The 13,087-nt window shown below is 44.3% G+C and overlaps 1 protein-coding gene across 1 annotated transcript; it reads left to right on the plus strand.

Moving 5' to 3' along the window:
* Positions 1 to 11,674: 11,674 nt before the first annotated feature.
* Positions 11,675 to 12,635, plus strand: LOC123076158 (uncharacterized). Its single transcript, XM_044498549.1, has 2 exons — positions 11,675 to 11,995; positions 12,390 to 12,635. Exons 1-2 carry the CDS (start codon positions 11,675 to 11,677, stop codon positions 12,633 to 12,635), a joined length of 567 nt encoding a protein of 188 aa, XP_044354484.1.
* Positions 12,636 to 13,087: the final 452 nt, after the last annotated feature.

The raw sequence follows: 13,087 nt of genomic DNA on the forward strand, positions 1-13,087 counted from the left end.
GCCTGAGGTGTTTCGGTCTACTTCTAAGCACCTAGGAAATGCATGCTCGGGGTGCATTGAGGCTTTGGGAGGCGCACATTGGCCCATTTGTATGTGACTGGTTCGCTGCCTGAGGTGTTTGGGACTAAGCTCTCATATCATTCTCAAATGTTCGGGCAGCCTCCCTGATCATAGTCCCTTTTTTTTTGTCACCCAACCAGACACCTTAAACCGGGCGTTGCTATGCATCGCCTTTAGCGAGCGGTAGCACACGCGTCGCTTGCGCGCCACCATAAACAGGCCTGGCCCATCTGAGGGAGCAAGCATCTGCTAACAAGCGTTGTGGCACCAGTGAGTGAGCGCCAGCTAGCGTGTGTGTTCTTCTTTCTTTAGTCTCAAAATTATGTTTTCTTAATGGCCGCAAATTCGAATTCTGATCATTTCTGAAAACGAGAAAATTCTAGAAAAAACCTGAATATGTTTGGAAATGTGAAAATTACATGAAATTCCTCAAACATTTTTTGAAAAATACGACCAAATCTGGAAAACTAGAATTTTTTTTGGAATCCTAAACAAATAATTTGAATTCAAGAAACCACGCAAATTCAATTTTTTTTGGATAATTGAATAAATTTTCAAATACGGTGAGCAATTTTACAAAGAACATACTGAATAATTATTTAATATGTGATGAACATTTTATATATATAATGAACATTTTTAAATATACAGTGATTTTATTACAAAATACATACTATTTTTTTAATATACGATGGATATTCTAACTGTATACACTGAATTATTTTCTAATATACGACGAACAATTTTCAGTTACACTTCTTTTCATATACGGTGAACATTTTGTGAAAATCACAAGCGATTTTCGACATCACAATTTTTGTTTTAAAAATGTTAAGCCTTTTTTGAAATTTGTGAATATTTCTTGAAATTGTGAAAAATAAATAAATTCCAAACATGTTTTGATAAAAACACAAATAAATCTTAAAAAATGTGAACATTTCAAAATTTATGAAATTTAAATACTGAGAAGCGAAAAACCAAAAGGATGAAACACTGAAAAGGAAACAAAAAACCAGTAAAAAATAGTCATGAATTTAATAAAATAAGAAGGGAAAAAATAAAAAAAGGAAAAAAACAAAAAACATAGAGAAGAAAAGAAACATCCGGAAGCTTCCCAAAACCGCTGGGAATGCTTCCACTCGGTGGGCCGGGCCGATCAGCGTCGTACCCCTCAAAGAGTGACACATAATATTTGCGTCTTAAACCGACCAATACGTCCAGGTTGTCCCGTACCCCACGTATCCATCCCATATGTGAGGTGGATATGATGACGCTTGGATGCGTCTATTACGTCAAATTTGGTCCATGCTGGCTCACACTGACCCCACAAATATGTGTCTCTATTGATCTTGACAAAACCTAACCACTTTACTTCACTCCAGTCTGCGTCGCTACGTCTACAAACTTCTCTCCGACGATCTCCGACATGACGGAAGGTGGACCAGACTCCGAAAATTCCAGATCCGTCGACTCGGACCTCATAGAAACCAGTACGACCCAAGAATGTCCCAACATGGCGTACAGCGACGTACGCTGTCTATCGGGCATGAACCCTGTTCGTGACGTTTCAAGCAGGGTGCCCTCTTCCAGACTTGTTCTCGAATATGAAACCACAGGTCCAAGTGAGCACGCGCAGAGCAAAACGATTGCATGCATATCCAATCGCACCGCTGTGCAACTACGTATGTACGTACTGTTAACAGCACTCTTCTCACAGAGATCTATTCCTCATCAATTAGAACTACAAGCCATGGATTCACCAAGGTCTAGCCATTACAGAGGAGAGGAACACGAGAGGGAGGAGATACACACAAAATTTCCCCACCGTAATCGATCTCCAGCCATGTCACGGGGATCAGCTTGGGCTGGCCGCCCTGATCGAGTGTTCACGTCGGTGGAGGACCCGCAGCAGCGACGCCTCGCCGAGTGGATGGACCAAGACAAGCAGGCGCGGCGTCGCGCCGAGTTTGGCATCCGTATTGCAGCCATCGCGGCGCAGGTGGCTTCCGAGGTGTCGGCGGCGGTAGCATCGGAGGTGTCGGCTGCCGTTGCCGCGGCGCTACAGTCTGCGCGGGCGGGGCACCACGAGTACCTCGACCTTGAGTCGACGACCACATCGACCCCAACTGCTCCAGTGGCGGACGACCTCGCCTCTCCCACCGCAGCATCAAATTTGTCCGAGGTCATCGTCGGTGTCGTCACCGAGTGTGGCTGCACCGACCTCGAGCCCACGGCCGCGACCTTAACTCTGACCTCCGCACTGGACATCTCGGGCGCCTGTTCAGCGATGAACTCGCTCGCGCTCCCTACAACCAGTGGCTGCTCCGCCGTGGTGCACACCACGTGTTCGACGCAATGCGCAAGCCGCACCGTCACCATGTCGGTGTCAGCGACAGCTCCAGCCACAATGTCAGCTTCGTCCAAGGTCACCGGCGATGTCGTTCCTGAGCTTTGCTGCCTTGACCTTGAACCATCAGATGTCCTCGAGCTTATCAGAACGCCGCCCAAGTGTTCGACAGAAGGTCTAAATGACGACCCCGTGGTCATGCATGAACAGCAGGAGCGCTCCAAGGAATATGAACATTCAGTACAAGATGCCAACATGCCCTGTGTGCTTCATGTCATCAACAGTTGTGAGTTCCCTGGAACTACCAACCAGGTCAAAACTGCAGCCCTTCGCCCAACTAAATCAATCACCGAGCACAAGCTAATTGGTGTGGATTCACTGCACACACCGTGGACTCCAGCGAGGAGCACAACTTGTAGAATGTTCAACGTGCAAGGTACACTGTATGTTATGCAGTTATCAGGGGAATTGCAAGACTTGGAAACAGTGGAACCTACAGGGAGTGCACCTCTCACTGTGATTTATAGTGTTCCTGGAGTTCAAACAGCACGGCTGAATCCAACTGTATTCAAGTGATCAGATCTTTTTTGTTTTGCCACACAATTTCTTAGTGCAAGCACTCTTGATTTATTACTAGCGAAGCGAGATGCACCTACTGTGATTGGGAATTTGTGCTGTGAGATTCAGAGCAAGGGAATAATAATAGAGAGACCATATTGGCAATTGATTGCGGAAGTAAGTTTGGAAGCACTCAAGCTTTCATGGCTGCCACCTCAAGGTATTATTTGTGTACCACTCAGAATTTCTCTGCTGAAGAAATCAATTGGCATATCTCGACAATTCTATTGGGAGGGTACAAATTCTTTTGCAGTAGTGTGGGCACTGACTTTGCAAGTGTACGAGCATAAGAACAGATGCAGTTTACTAGAACATGATACATCAGTGGTGCTCCTTATTGCTCATGGTACTACTATCGTTCAGTGCATCCTTGTGCATCAGGAGAGGTCCATTGGAAGTTTGAAGATTGATATGTCAACTAGAGATATAATTGCAGCATTACATAGGAAGAAGCCAAGGCCTTGTTGGACGACATTTTTCTATGGCCACCAGTTACACTATTCTGGCCAGTCAGATTCAGTTACAAATGTTTTTCAGAACCAGCACAGAACTGAATATTCCATTGGAAGAGTCATTCTTGAGGATTTCCAGTGGGCACCTGCTTGGTCCTTTTCCATGGAGTTTTTGCTATTTGGAGATGAATGTTCGTTTGAAGCTCTGTTGGGCTGCCACATCTATAGTGCGTGTTTGTTGGATAAAAGCATGGGGATCACTCTAGGAAGCGATGCAAGCGGCGGTGAATGCATAATAATCAGTCCTTGCCGTCCCCAATTTCAACCCGAACCATGTGAAGGGACTTGTTGCTATAGCTTTCGTGTTGTAGTTTTTTCACGAGTTGTTCCTGCGATGAGGCTTGCATACTTTGAGAGGCCTGGAATGGGGCTATATCAGGAATATATGCAGCTGATTGGTATGATTGGGAGGCAGGTTCCTGCTCTTGATTTATGGGCTACCAGATTGTATTCCAGCCAAGGGAAACAGAGGGCGTGCAGCTTAGCGCATATTCCTTCTGTTTGGAAATTTCCTTTCAACACCGCCCATGTTTCCAACGAACAAGTTTCCAGTTCAGGAGGTGTGCTACTCTGAACCTCTCAACCACAAGCTTGGTAATGGTAGTGGCCTTTCCACCGGTATTTGAAGAGGGACAGACAAGTGCCATGCTCTGTATGGACCAGATGATAATGAAAACTGGGCATGTTATGCAATGTGGTCTGGAGTATGTCCAATGGGAGATTGCACGGTCACTTAACTTGAAGTACATGGATATCATCAAACAGTCCAAGCAACAAATTCTTGCCGCAACATACCCTGAGTTGTATTTTCCATGGGATCCAGGCGATGTCGTAGCACAACATATCCTGCTTCCAACCAGACCATGGGCTCTGGCATCAGCCAATCGACATGTTGCTAGGATCTCCTCTTATGTGCCTGTTCTTGGGGAAGAATTCTTTGCTCCATGGAATAATGGTAGCTACAACAGGGGGAGCTGTCATTGCAGAGTGCTAGTCTATCTTCACATGGACGAGTTCAGTTGCCTAAGAATACAGTATCCTAACGGCAAAAGGCTCATCAGGGAAGAGTGTTCCTATGAAAGATTTCCTGGCCAATGGTTCTGGAGCACTCTACTATTGACAAGATACCTAATTCCTGTAGAAACACTGAGGTCCTTCGCACAAGCTAAAGCTACAGCAGGGATGAAGGTTGAAGCTCCAACCTTCTATTGCGTCTGCTACCTTGGCCAAGACCCCGACGGCCACAACTACTACATCGTCCTCATTCAAGTGCATCCCGTCATCGACTACGGCTACCACGACGAGCCCATTACCACCAGCAAAATTCAAGTGCCATGGGATCCTGGTGGTTCAACATGGCGTCGGCTTGAGGTCAAGCCGAAAATTAAGGAGGGGGGAATGTTAGCGACTTCCCCTGCTCTCGCATGGGATCGACAATGGGCCATAACTACTGGGCTTGGGCTGCTCGGTAGCCAGGCAACACGGCAACTACAAATACAAGGGATAGAGTTACGAACAACTTGGCTAGGAACTGGACGGCTTCGGCCACCTCTGCTTCTGTATCTCCTCCCTCTCGTGTTCCTCTCCTCTGTAATGGCTAGACCTTGGTGAATCCATGGCTTGTAGTTCTAATTGATGAGGAATAGATCTCTGTGAGAAGAGTGCTGTTAACACGTACTCCCTCCGTTCAGAATTACTCATCTAAGAAATGAATGTATCTAGATGTATTTTAGTTGTAAATACATTCATTTTTGTGACAAGTAATTCCGGACGAAGGGAGTACGTGCTTGGGCCGCCTATACCGTGCACCACAATGCACGTCAGACAAAGTGAACGCGAGCTTCTTCCGTGATGCGTCCACACGCCTCAAACCGGCCGATTGCTATTTAAGATGAATCTTCTCCCACATCGATCTGCACCAAGGCAGCTTACTACTAGCTAGCTAGAGATCAGTTAACAACTGATTGTGGACACCTGCTACGTACGTACACATCCTCACTCACAGGTTGCAAAATGGCTTCTCTCACAAGTAGTCCATGGCTTCATCTCCTACTGCTTCTCGTGGCCATGGGCGGCACGTTCACTGCCGCCGCCGGCAGCGGCAACCCCACCGCCGGGTTCCAGAAGGTGCATCTCGCGGACGGCGATTTCCAGGTGCAGAGCCCGTACAACGGGCCGGAGAGCCAGCGGTTCCAGTACCGCAACGGTGTGCGGACGTTCTGGGTGCACCGAAACGACAAGCCCTTCAACACTGCCACACACACCAACCCACGCTCCGAAGTTAGGCTCCGGGTAAGTACATAGCGCATTGTTGAAATTCCTGCGTTCCAAATCGGCCATGGCGTCACCTATAGTATGAGCTATCTTCTTCCAGCAGGGCCACGACTACTCGTCGGGCGTTTGGCAGTTCGAGGGCTATGGCTACGTGCCGTCGGGGACCTCCGGCGTGTCGGTGATACAGATCCACAACGAGGAGGGCGCCGCGCACTCGACGGTGTTGATGTGCATGTCTATGACGGCGTCCTGCGGTTCTATAGCGGGGCGGCCGTCGAGTCTGACATCTACGACCGGTGGTTCCGCCTCAACGTGATGCACGATGTTGGCGCGTCCACGGTGGCTGTGTATGTCGACGGCGAGCACAAGTTCAGCACCAGAGTGACCCCTAGCGAGTCATACTACTTCAAGTTCGGGGTCTACATGCAGCACCACGACCGGTCCAGCTGCATGGAGTCACGATGGACCAACGTCACACTCTATAATAAGGCACTAGACGGTAGATAGCCATGTGTATTGGTAATGCGTACTAGCATGTCGTATATGTTTACACCACCCTATGTATATTACATTATTACCACCAGAAGTTGAATAAGGGTTGTTTCTTGGAGTAGTACACGCACATGTGAACCCTAACATGCCCGTGACTTCTTTTTCAAATGATTTGTATATAAATGTCTTTTAAGTACCGTTAAAATGAGTAGACATGTAACGACCATTCGTTCGTTAGGTTAACCACCGAACACTCCCGCTCGAGCCCCAAAGCAAAGAAAAAGGGTGATCTATATGAGCCAATCATCCTTTACTTGCCTGTCGGGCACTTTCCTCTTCTCTCCATCGAATGATCCAAACTCGTGTACTAATCGTGCTTCTTTGATTTCCTCTTGTCTCGCAAAACTATGAAGTGTGTTGACCTATCTCGTGATCAAGTTCCCAGAGATGGGTAGCGGACTTTTGCCGATGCTCTTGGCGGTGGAGAAGGCGTCGAGATGTAGTGGCAGCGAGTTTGTCTTACCCTTCAATTTCGATGATTTTTTCTCACATACCGCCTTGATTTCCTCGACATGCCTCCCACGGGTAGACCTTTGATAGTTCTACTAGTGGTTGGGGCCCGTCATTGCAGGCCGCTTGAGAGGAAGCTATGCGCACCTCACCATCATGTCAAAATCATAAAAAAGAATCTCGCATCACGTGGACATCACAACCATCTTAAAAGAAAAAAGAAAAAGCTTAGAAAAACTTCTCTGGAAAAAAAGTCTCCCTACCATTTAAAAAAACTCTAAAAAAACTTTCTCACCGTGATCAACCAGCATGCGCCACCTGGCTTAGCCGGTTGGCCACCATTCTAGCGCATCTTAATGGGTTTAATAATCTTGATTATGCTTTCATATTTCTTTCTCTGCACGCACATAACATTTTGTTAAAAGGATTGCTGGCAATCAAATGGGTGTAGATGGACTAAAGCGTAAATGCACCATTCTTTACTCTTTATTAATGATATTTTGCACATTATTGCTCAATTCTAATGCCTCCCCCCTTCAAATTGCATGTAACACACGAAAAGGGAAATTATCTGGAAAATCCCAGACACCTAGAAAATAGTGGCAAAACAAAGGATAGAATAAAAAAATCCTGGAGCTTCGAAGGACCTGGAAATTTTACTGATTATTACCCAAATGAAAGAAGTTGGAGGCCAGAAGATAGGCCAAAGGGGGCCCACCATGCGGCAAGGCCACATGCCCCTGATACGTCTCCAACGTATCTATAATTTATGAAGTATTCATGCTATTATATTATCCATCTTGGATGTTTTATGGGCTTTTCTATGCACTTTTATATTATTTTTGGGACTAACTTATTGACCCAGAGCCCAGTGCCAGTTTCTGTTTTTTCCCTTGTTTCAGTGTTTCGAAGAAAAGGAATATCAAACGGAGTCGAAACGGAATGAAACCTTCTGGAGAAGTTATTTTTGGAAGGAAAGCAACCCGGGAGACTTGGAGTGCACGTTAGGAAAGCAACGAGGGAGGCACGAGGCAGGGGGGCGCGCCCACCCCCCTGGGCGCGCCCTCCACCCTCATGGGCCCCTCGTGGCTCCCCTGACGTACTTCTTCCTCCTATATATACCCATATACCCTAAAAACTTCGGGGAACAGAATAGATCGGGAGTTCCGCCGCCGCAAGCCTATGTAGCCACTAAAAACCAATCGGGACCCTGTTCCGGCACCCTGCCGGAGGGGGGAACCCTCACCGGTGGCCATGTTCATCATCCCGGCGCTCTCCATGACGAGGAGGGAGTAGTTCACCCTCGGGGCTGAGGGTATGTACCAGTAGCTATGTGTTTGATCTCTCTCTCTCGTGTTCTTGATTTGGCACGATCTTGATGTATCGCGAGCTTTGCTATTATAGTTGGATCTTATGTTTCTTCTCCCCCTCTACTCTCTTGTAATGGATTGAGTTTTCCCTTTGAAGTTATCTTATCGGATTGAGTCTTTAATGATTTGAGAACACTTGATGTATGTCTTGCCGTGCGTATCTGTGGTGACAATGGGATATCACGTGATCCACTTGATGTATGTTTTGGTGATCAACTTGCGGGTTCCGCCCATGAACCTATGCATAGGGGTTGGCACACGTTTTCGTGTTGATTCTCCGGTAGAAACTTTGGGGCACTCTTTGAGGTTCTATGTGTTGGTTGAATAGATGAATCTGAGATTGTGTGATGCATATCGTATAATCATACCCACGGATACTTGAGGTGACATTGGAGTATCTTGGTGACATTAGAGTTTTGGTTTATTTGTGTCTTAAGGTGTTATTCTAGTACGTACTCTAGGGCTGTTTGTGACACTTATAGGGATAGCCCAACGGATTGATTGGAAAGAATAACTTTGAGGTGGTTTCGTACCCTACCATAATCTTTTCGTTTGTTCTCCGCTATTAGTGACTTTGGAGTGACTCTTTGTTGCATGTTGAGGGATAGTTATATGATCCAATTATGTTATTATTGTTGAGAGAACTTGCACTAGTGAAAGTATGAACCCTAGGCCTTGTTTCCTAGCATTGCAATACCGTTTACGCTCACTTTTATCGCTTGCTACCTTGCTGTTTTTATATTTTCAGATTACAAAAACCTATATCTACCATCCATATTGCACTTGTATCACCATCTCTTCGCCGGACTAGTGCACCTATACAATTTACCATTGTATTGGGTGTGTTGGGGACACAAGAGACTCTTTGTTATTTGGTTGCAGGGTTGTTTGAGAGAGACCATCTTCATCCTACGCCTCCCACGGATTGATAAACCTTAGGTCATCCACTTGAGGGAAATTTGCTACTGTCCTACAAACCTCTGCACTTGAAGGCCCAACAACGTCTACAAGAAGAAGGTTGTGTAGTAGACATCAGCCCCCCATAGGCCTTGCGAGGAGGTCGGATGGAGCCCTTGGCCACTGCATATCGACGCTCTTTGTCTATAAAATCTTATTTGACCTGAAAAGTCTATGTATAATTTTTGGGATTTTTTTCGGCGCCATCTGCGAGACGGACTTTTGCCCTTCGGCAAGTTGATTTTGCCGAGTATTCGTACCTCCCAGAGAGGGAATTCAAAGCCATCGTCATCACCAACAATCTGGATCATCATCTTCATCAACATTGTCATCCCATCTATTTGTTCTATGAACTTTCTTCCCAGATCCTTTGCTAAGAGTAGTTCTAGTGTTGATTGCTACTTGTAATTGATGCTTCAATTTTTGTGTGGAAGATTTATATGTTCAGATTGTTATTCATATATTCATCTTCACTAGTCATGATCCATATGATGTGTTGTGAGTATTTCGTTAAGATCTTGAGGACATGGGATAAATGTTGTTGCTAGCAATCTTTTGAAGTTGAATCTAGTATGATGTTTTGATATTGTGTCGTGGTGTTATTCTCTAGTGGTGTCGTGTGAATGTTGACTACACACCACTACACCTATAAGGGCCTAGAGAAGAGCATTGTGTGATTAATTTGTTTATGGTTTGATGGACGAAGTGGCAGATATTAACGTACCCTAAGTTTATGACCTGCTATATGAGGGGTTATGAAACCCTAGAATTTATTGATATGGTTAAATTGTTAACTTAATTATTCTCTTGCATTTGTGGATTCTTGCATAGAGGTATGATCATAAGTGAGTTGTTTGTTCAAGTAAGAACAACACCTACCCTAAAAAAGTAAGAACAACACCTTATCATAGGTTTCATCGCACAACAAACTATCAAAGCAATGAATGATAACCCAATGAATATTGATAAAAGTTACTACATGAAGTGTATCCTTGAGATTTTCTTGCTCCATATAAGTAATATAATCGGCTTATCCTTAGCATAATTAATCACTGAGCCACTTGTTGCACCTTTATTACTATTTACTTTCTTGCAATTATTGTTGCTTTCAAACAATCCATCAAACACTCTTCCAGTATTTACACTAGTGGAAAAACGACTAGACACAACTTTCGTTGGTGACGCGCCATTTTCCATCAACGCCGGCACTATTTTTTTCAAATAGTGCTGGCGTCGGCCAAATTAGCACGTCAGCTTTATATGCTTAGTGTTGGTGTTGTTTTTTCTAGACACGCCACAAATCAGTTGGCCCGTATGTACTCATCGTTTGGAATATACTGGTGGCGTTGGTTATCTACGCACGCCATAGTTAATTTGTTAGTGTTGGCATTTGTTTTCTATGCCCGCCAGAAACAATTTTTCCATTTGATCAATTGTTTTAAGTATTTAATGATTATACTAGTCACAAAATAATGAGTATTTTATATTATATTTTTGTCATCATTATTTTTATAGTTTTTACCATTTTAGGAATTTTATTTCTTTACCACCAGTTCTAATTTTGAGTCTTTTATTTTGTTAAGTCTTTTAGTAATCTTAGTCTTTTTTTATTTGGGTTGCCATTAGCTATGGCGTTGCCCTTTAGTCCGACGCCAGCAATAGTCGACCTGAGTCAACTTAGTAAAAGACCTAAGTCACCGCCCACTCATTTCACACCCACCCCGGCCGTATACACTTCTCCCCCTTGACCAAAGCTGTCGCCGCCCCTCACCGGCCGGCACCAAGGTTCGATCCACTCCTCCTCCCATCACATCTCCTTCCTCTCCACTCCCACGTCCTCCGTCCGTGGACACATCCACAGGATCCATTGGGATTCATGTAGTTGATTTAGGGGATTGCTTTAATTTGTGTAGAAATTTTAGTGTATATTATGGATTGCTTTGTGTCATGTAGAATCCAAATCTAGTTGCGTGGATTGCTTTGTGTATAAATTTTACTGATAATCCGATTGCTATTGTGTAGAATCCGATATTTATAATGCATTTTGATTAGAAATATTTTAAGTTTCTAGATTATTAGGAATAAATAAAATGAACTCCTATAAATTACTAGTGTAGAATTATATACTTAGTTTTCAATATGTTTTGTGTAAAATGAACTCCAATTATGTCTAGTAGGACTTAATTTACTAGTGTACAAAGTGATTATATACTTAGTTTCAATTAACTATATTTTTTGTAGAATGGCACAGACGCCACCATGTCCAATGTGCAAGTCAAGGTGCACAACCTACCTTGCAAGTGGCACCCTGTTTGGCATCTACTTCCAGTCGTGCTTTGTTCCTACAGCGGTAACGCATTAATGAACCTTCTAACAGTTAGTTCTTTTGTTTTTCTTGCTATTTCCAGTAATGCAATGTGTTTGTTTTTTTGTTTTTCTTACACAGATCGTCCCTTACAATGTGAGATTGGAGTTCAATGAGCTCATTACCGAAGACACTGTGATCTTCGACACTCCTTGGGGGGGCCTACACTATGGAGGTTCACAAGGGACGAAAGATATCCCGGTTTGGAGGAGATGAATGGAATCGTTTCATCGCCCACGTGCATCTCACTGAGGGTGTACTGATCAGCTTCTCTTTCAGAAGAGAAACTCCAAGGCTAGTTGTTATCTACATCAACTCGGAGGATGAAGATGATGAGGACCCACTTGATGAAGCCCTCTATGCCCAACGAATCAGGCTGAGCGAGGACGACTCAGGCAACCTCTGGTACATACTTCCTCCACGTGATGACTACGTCGGGATGCCATTCGTGACCCGCCTGACAGGGACAAATGTTAACCGACATGTCATGGTATGTTACTTAGTGTAGAAATTTGATATGCTTAATTAGTAATGTTGTGATATGCTTAGTGTAGAATTTGATGATATGATTAGTGTGTACTAATGTGTCATGCTTAGTGTAGTAATGTTGTGATGATATGCTTAGTGTGTAGTAATGTGATATGCTTAGTGTGTAGTAATGTGATATGTTGTGTGGAATTTGATGATATGCTTGTTAGTAATGTGATATGCTTAGTGTAGAATTTGATGATATGCTTGTGTAGTAATGTGATATGCTTTGTGTAGTAATGTGGTGATATGCTTAGTGTATAATTTGATGATATATTCAGTGTAGTAATGTGATATCACTGATATGCTTAGTAACGTGATATGCTTAGTAATGTTCTTTTCATAAATTACCAAAGAGGCTAAGTGAGAGTTGTGGCATCAAGCCAAACGAAGTAGGCATTGCTGGACTACGCCTTACCGCAAGGGGCTCCATCACCAACTGTGCTCACGCAGTGGACACGGACAGTCGCACTGTCTTCAGTGCCACGGGGTGGAACAACTTCCTTGCTGGGAAACTCCAGGTTGGACAGGTCATCTTAGTCACCATCAGGAACACCCGCCACCATGACTTAACGATGATAATCGTCATCGATCTCATTTAGAACTAGCTATGTGTGTGGCGGGGTTGTAGGTGCTAAATGAACTGCTTATGTATTAGCGCCACCTACTAGTGTTCGTGAGATCTAGCTACCTACTACGATGTCGTACTGTTCGTGAGATTACCACTTAATTATTAACTCGTAATGTTCTATTATCTGGTACTGTTCTACTATGTAATGTTATATGTGTGCTTAATTTTAATGTGAAATGCTAAATGTTACATGGTGTCGAATATTTTTTTGCTGCACGAAACGTTCATGGCGTGCAAATTACATTGTGCGCCGCTAGGTGAGTGAATATAGTGGTGGAGTTGCAAACGTGGCACGCTAGCACCACATGGGATACTACTGATGTAGCCTCCAATGCCACCACTATTTCTTAACAATGGCGTCATATTGGTGGCGTCGACCTTCCATGTCAGCAAGGTTGTCTTTTGCACACCATAGCTAGGCTT

The sequence above is a fragment of the Triticum aestivum genome, chromosome 3D, assembly GCF_018294505.1.
Source record: "Triticum aestivum cultivar Chinese Spring chromosome 3D, IWGSC CS RefSeq v2.1, whole genome shotgun sequence".
Taxonomy (NCBI): domain Eukaryota; kingdom Viridiplantae; phylum Streptophyta; class Magnoliopsida; order Poales; family Poaceae; genus Triticum; species Triticum aestivum.

What these genes read in the sequence shown, in the direction of transcription:
- LOC123076158 (XM_044498549.1), top strand. Translation starts at nt 11,675, where the DNA reads ATGGAGGTTCACAAGGGACGAAAGATATCCCGGTTTGGAGGAGATGAA. An exon ending in ATGTTAACCGACATGTCATG is followed by an intron (nt 11,996 to 12,389) that starts GTATGTTACTTA and finishes AAATTACCAAAG; the next exon opens with AGGCTAAGTGAGAGTTGTGG.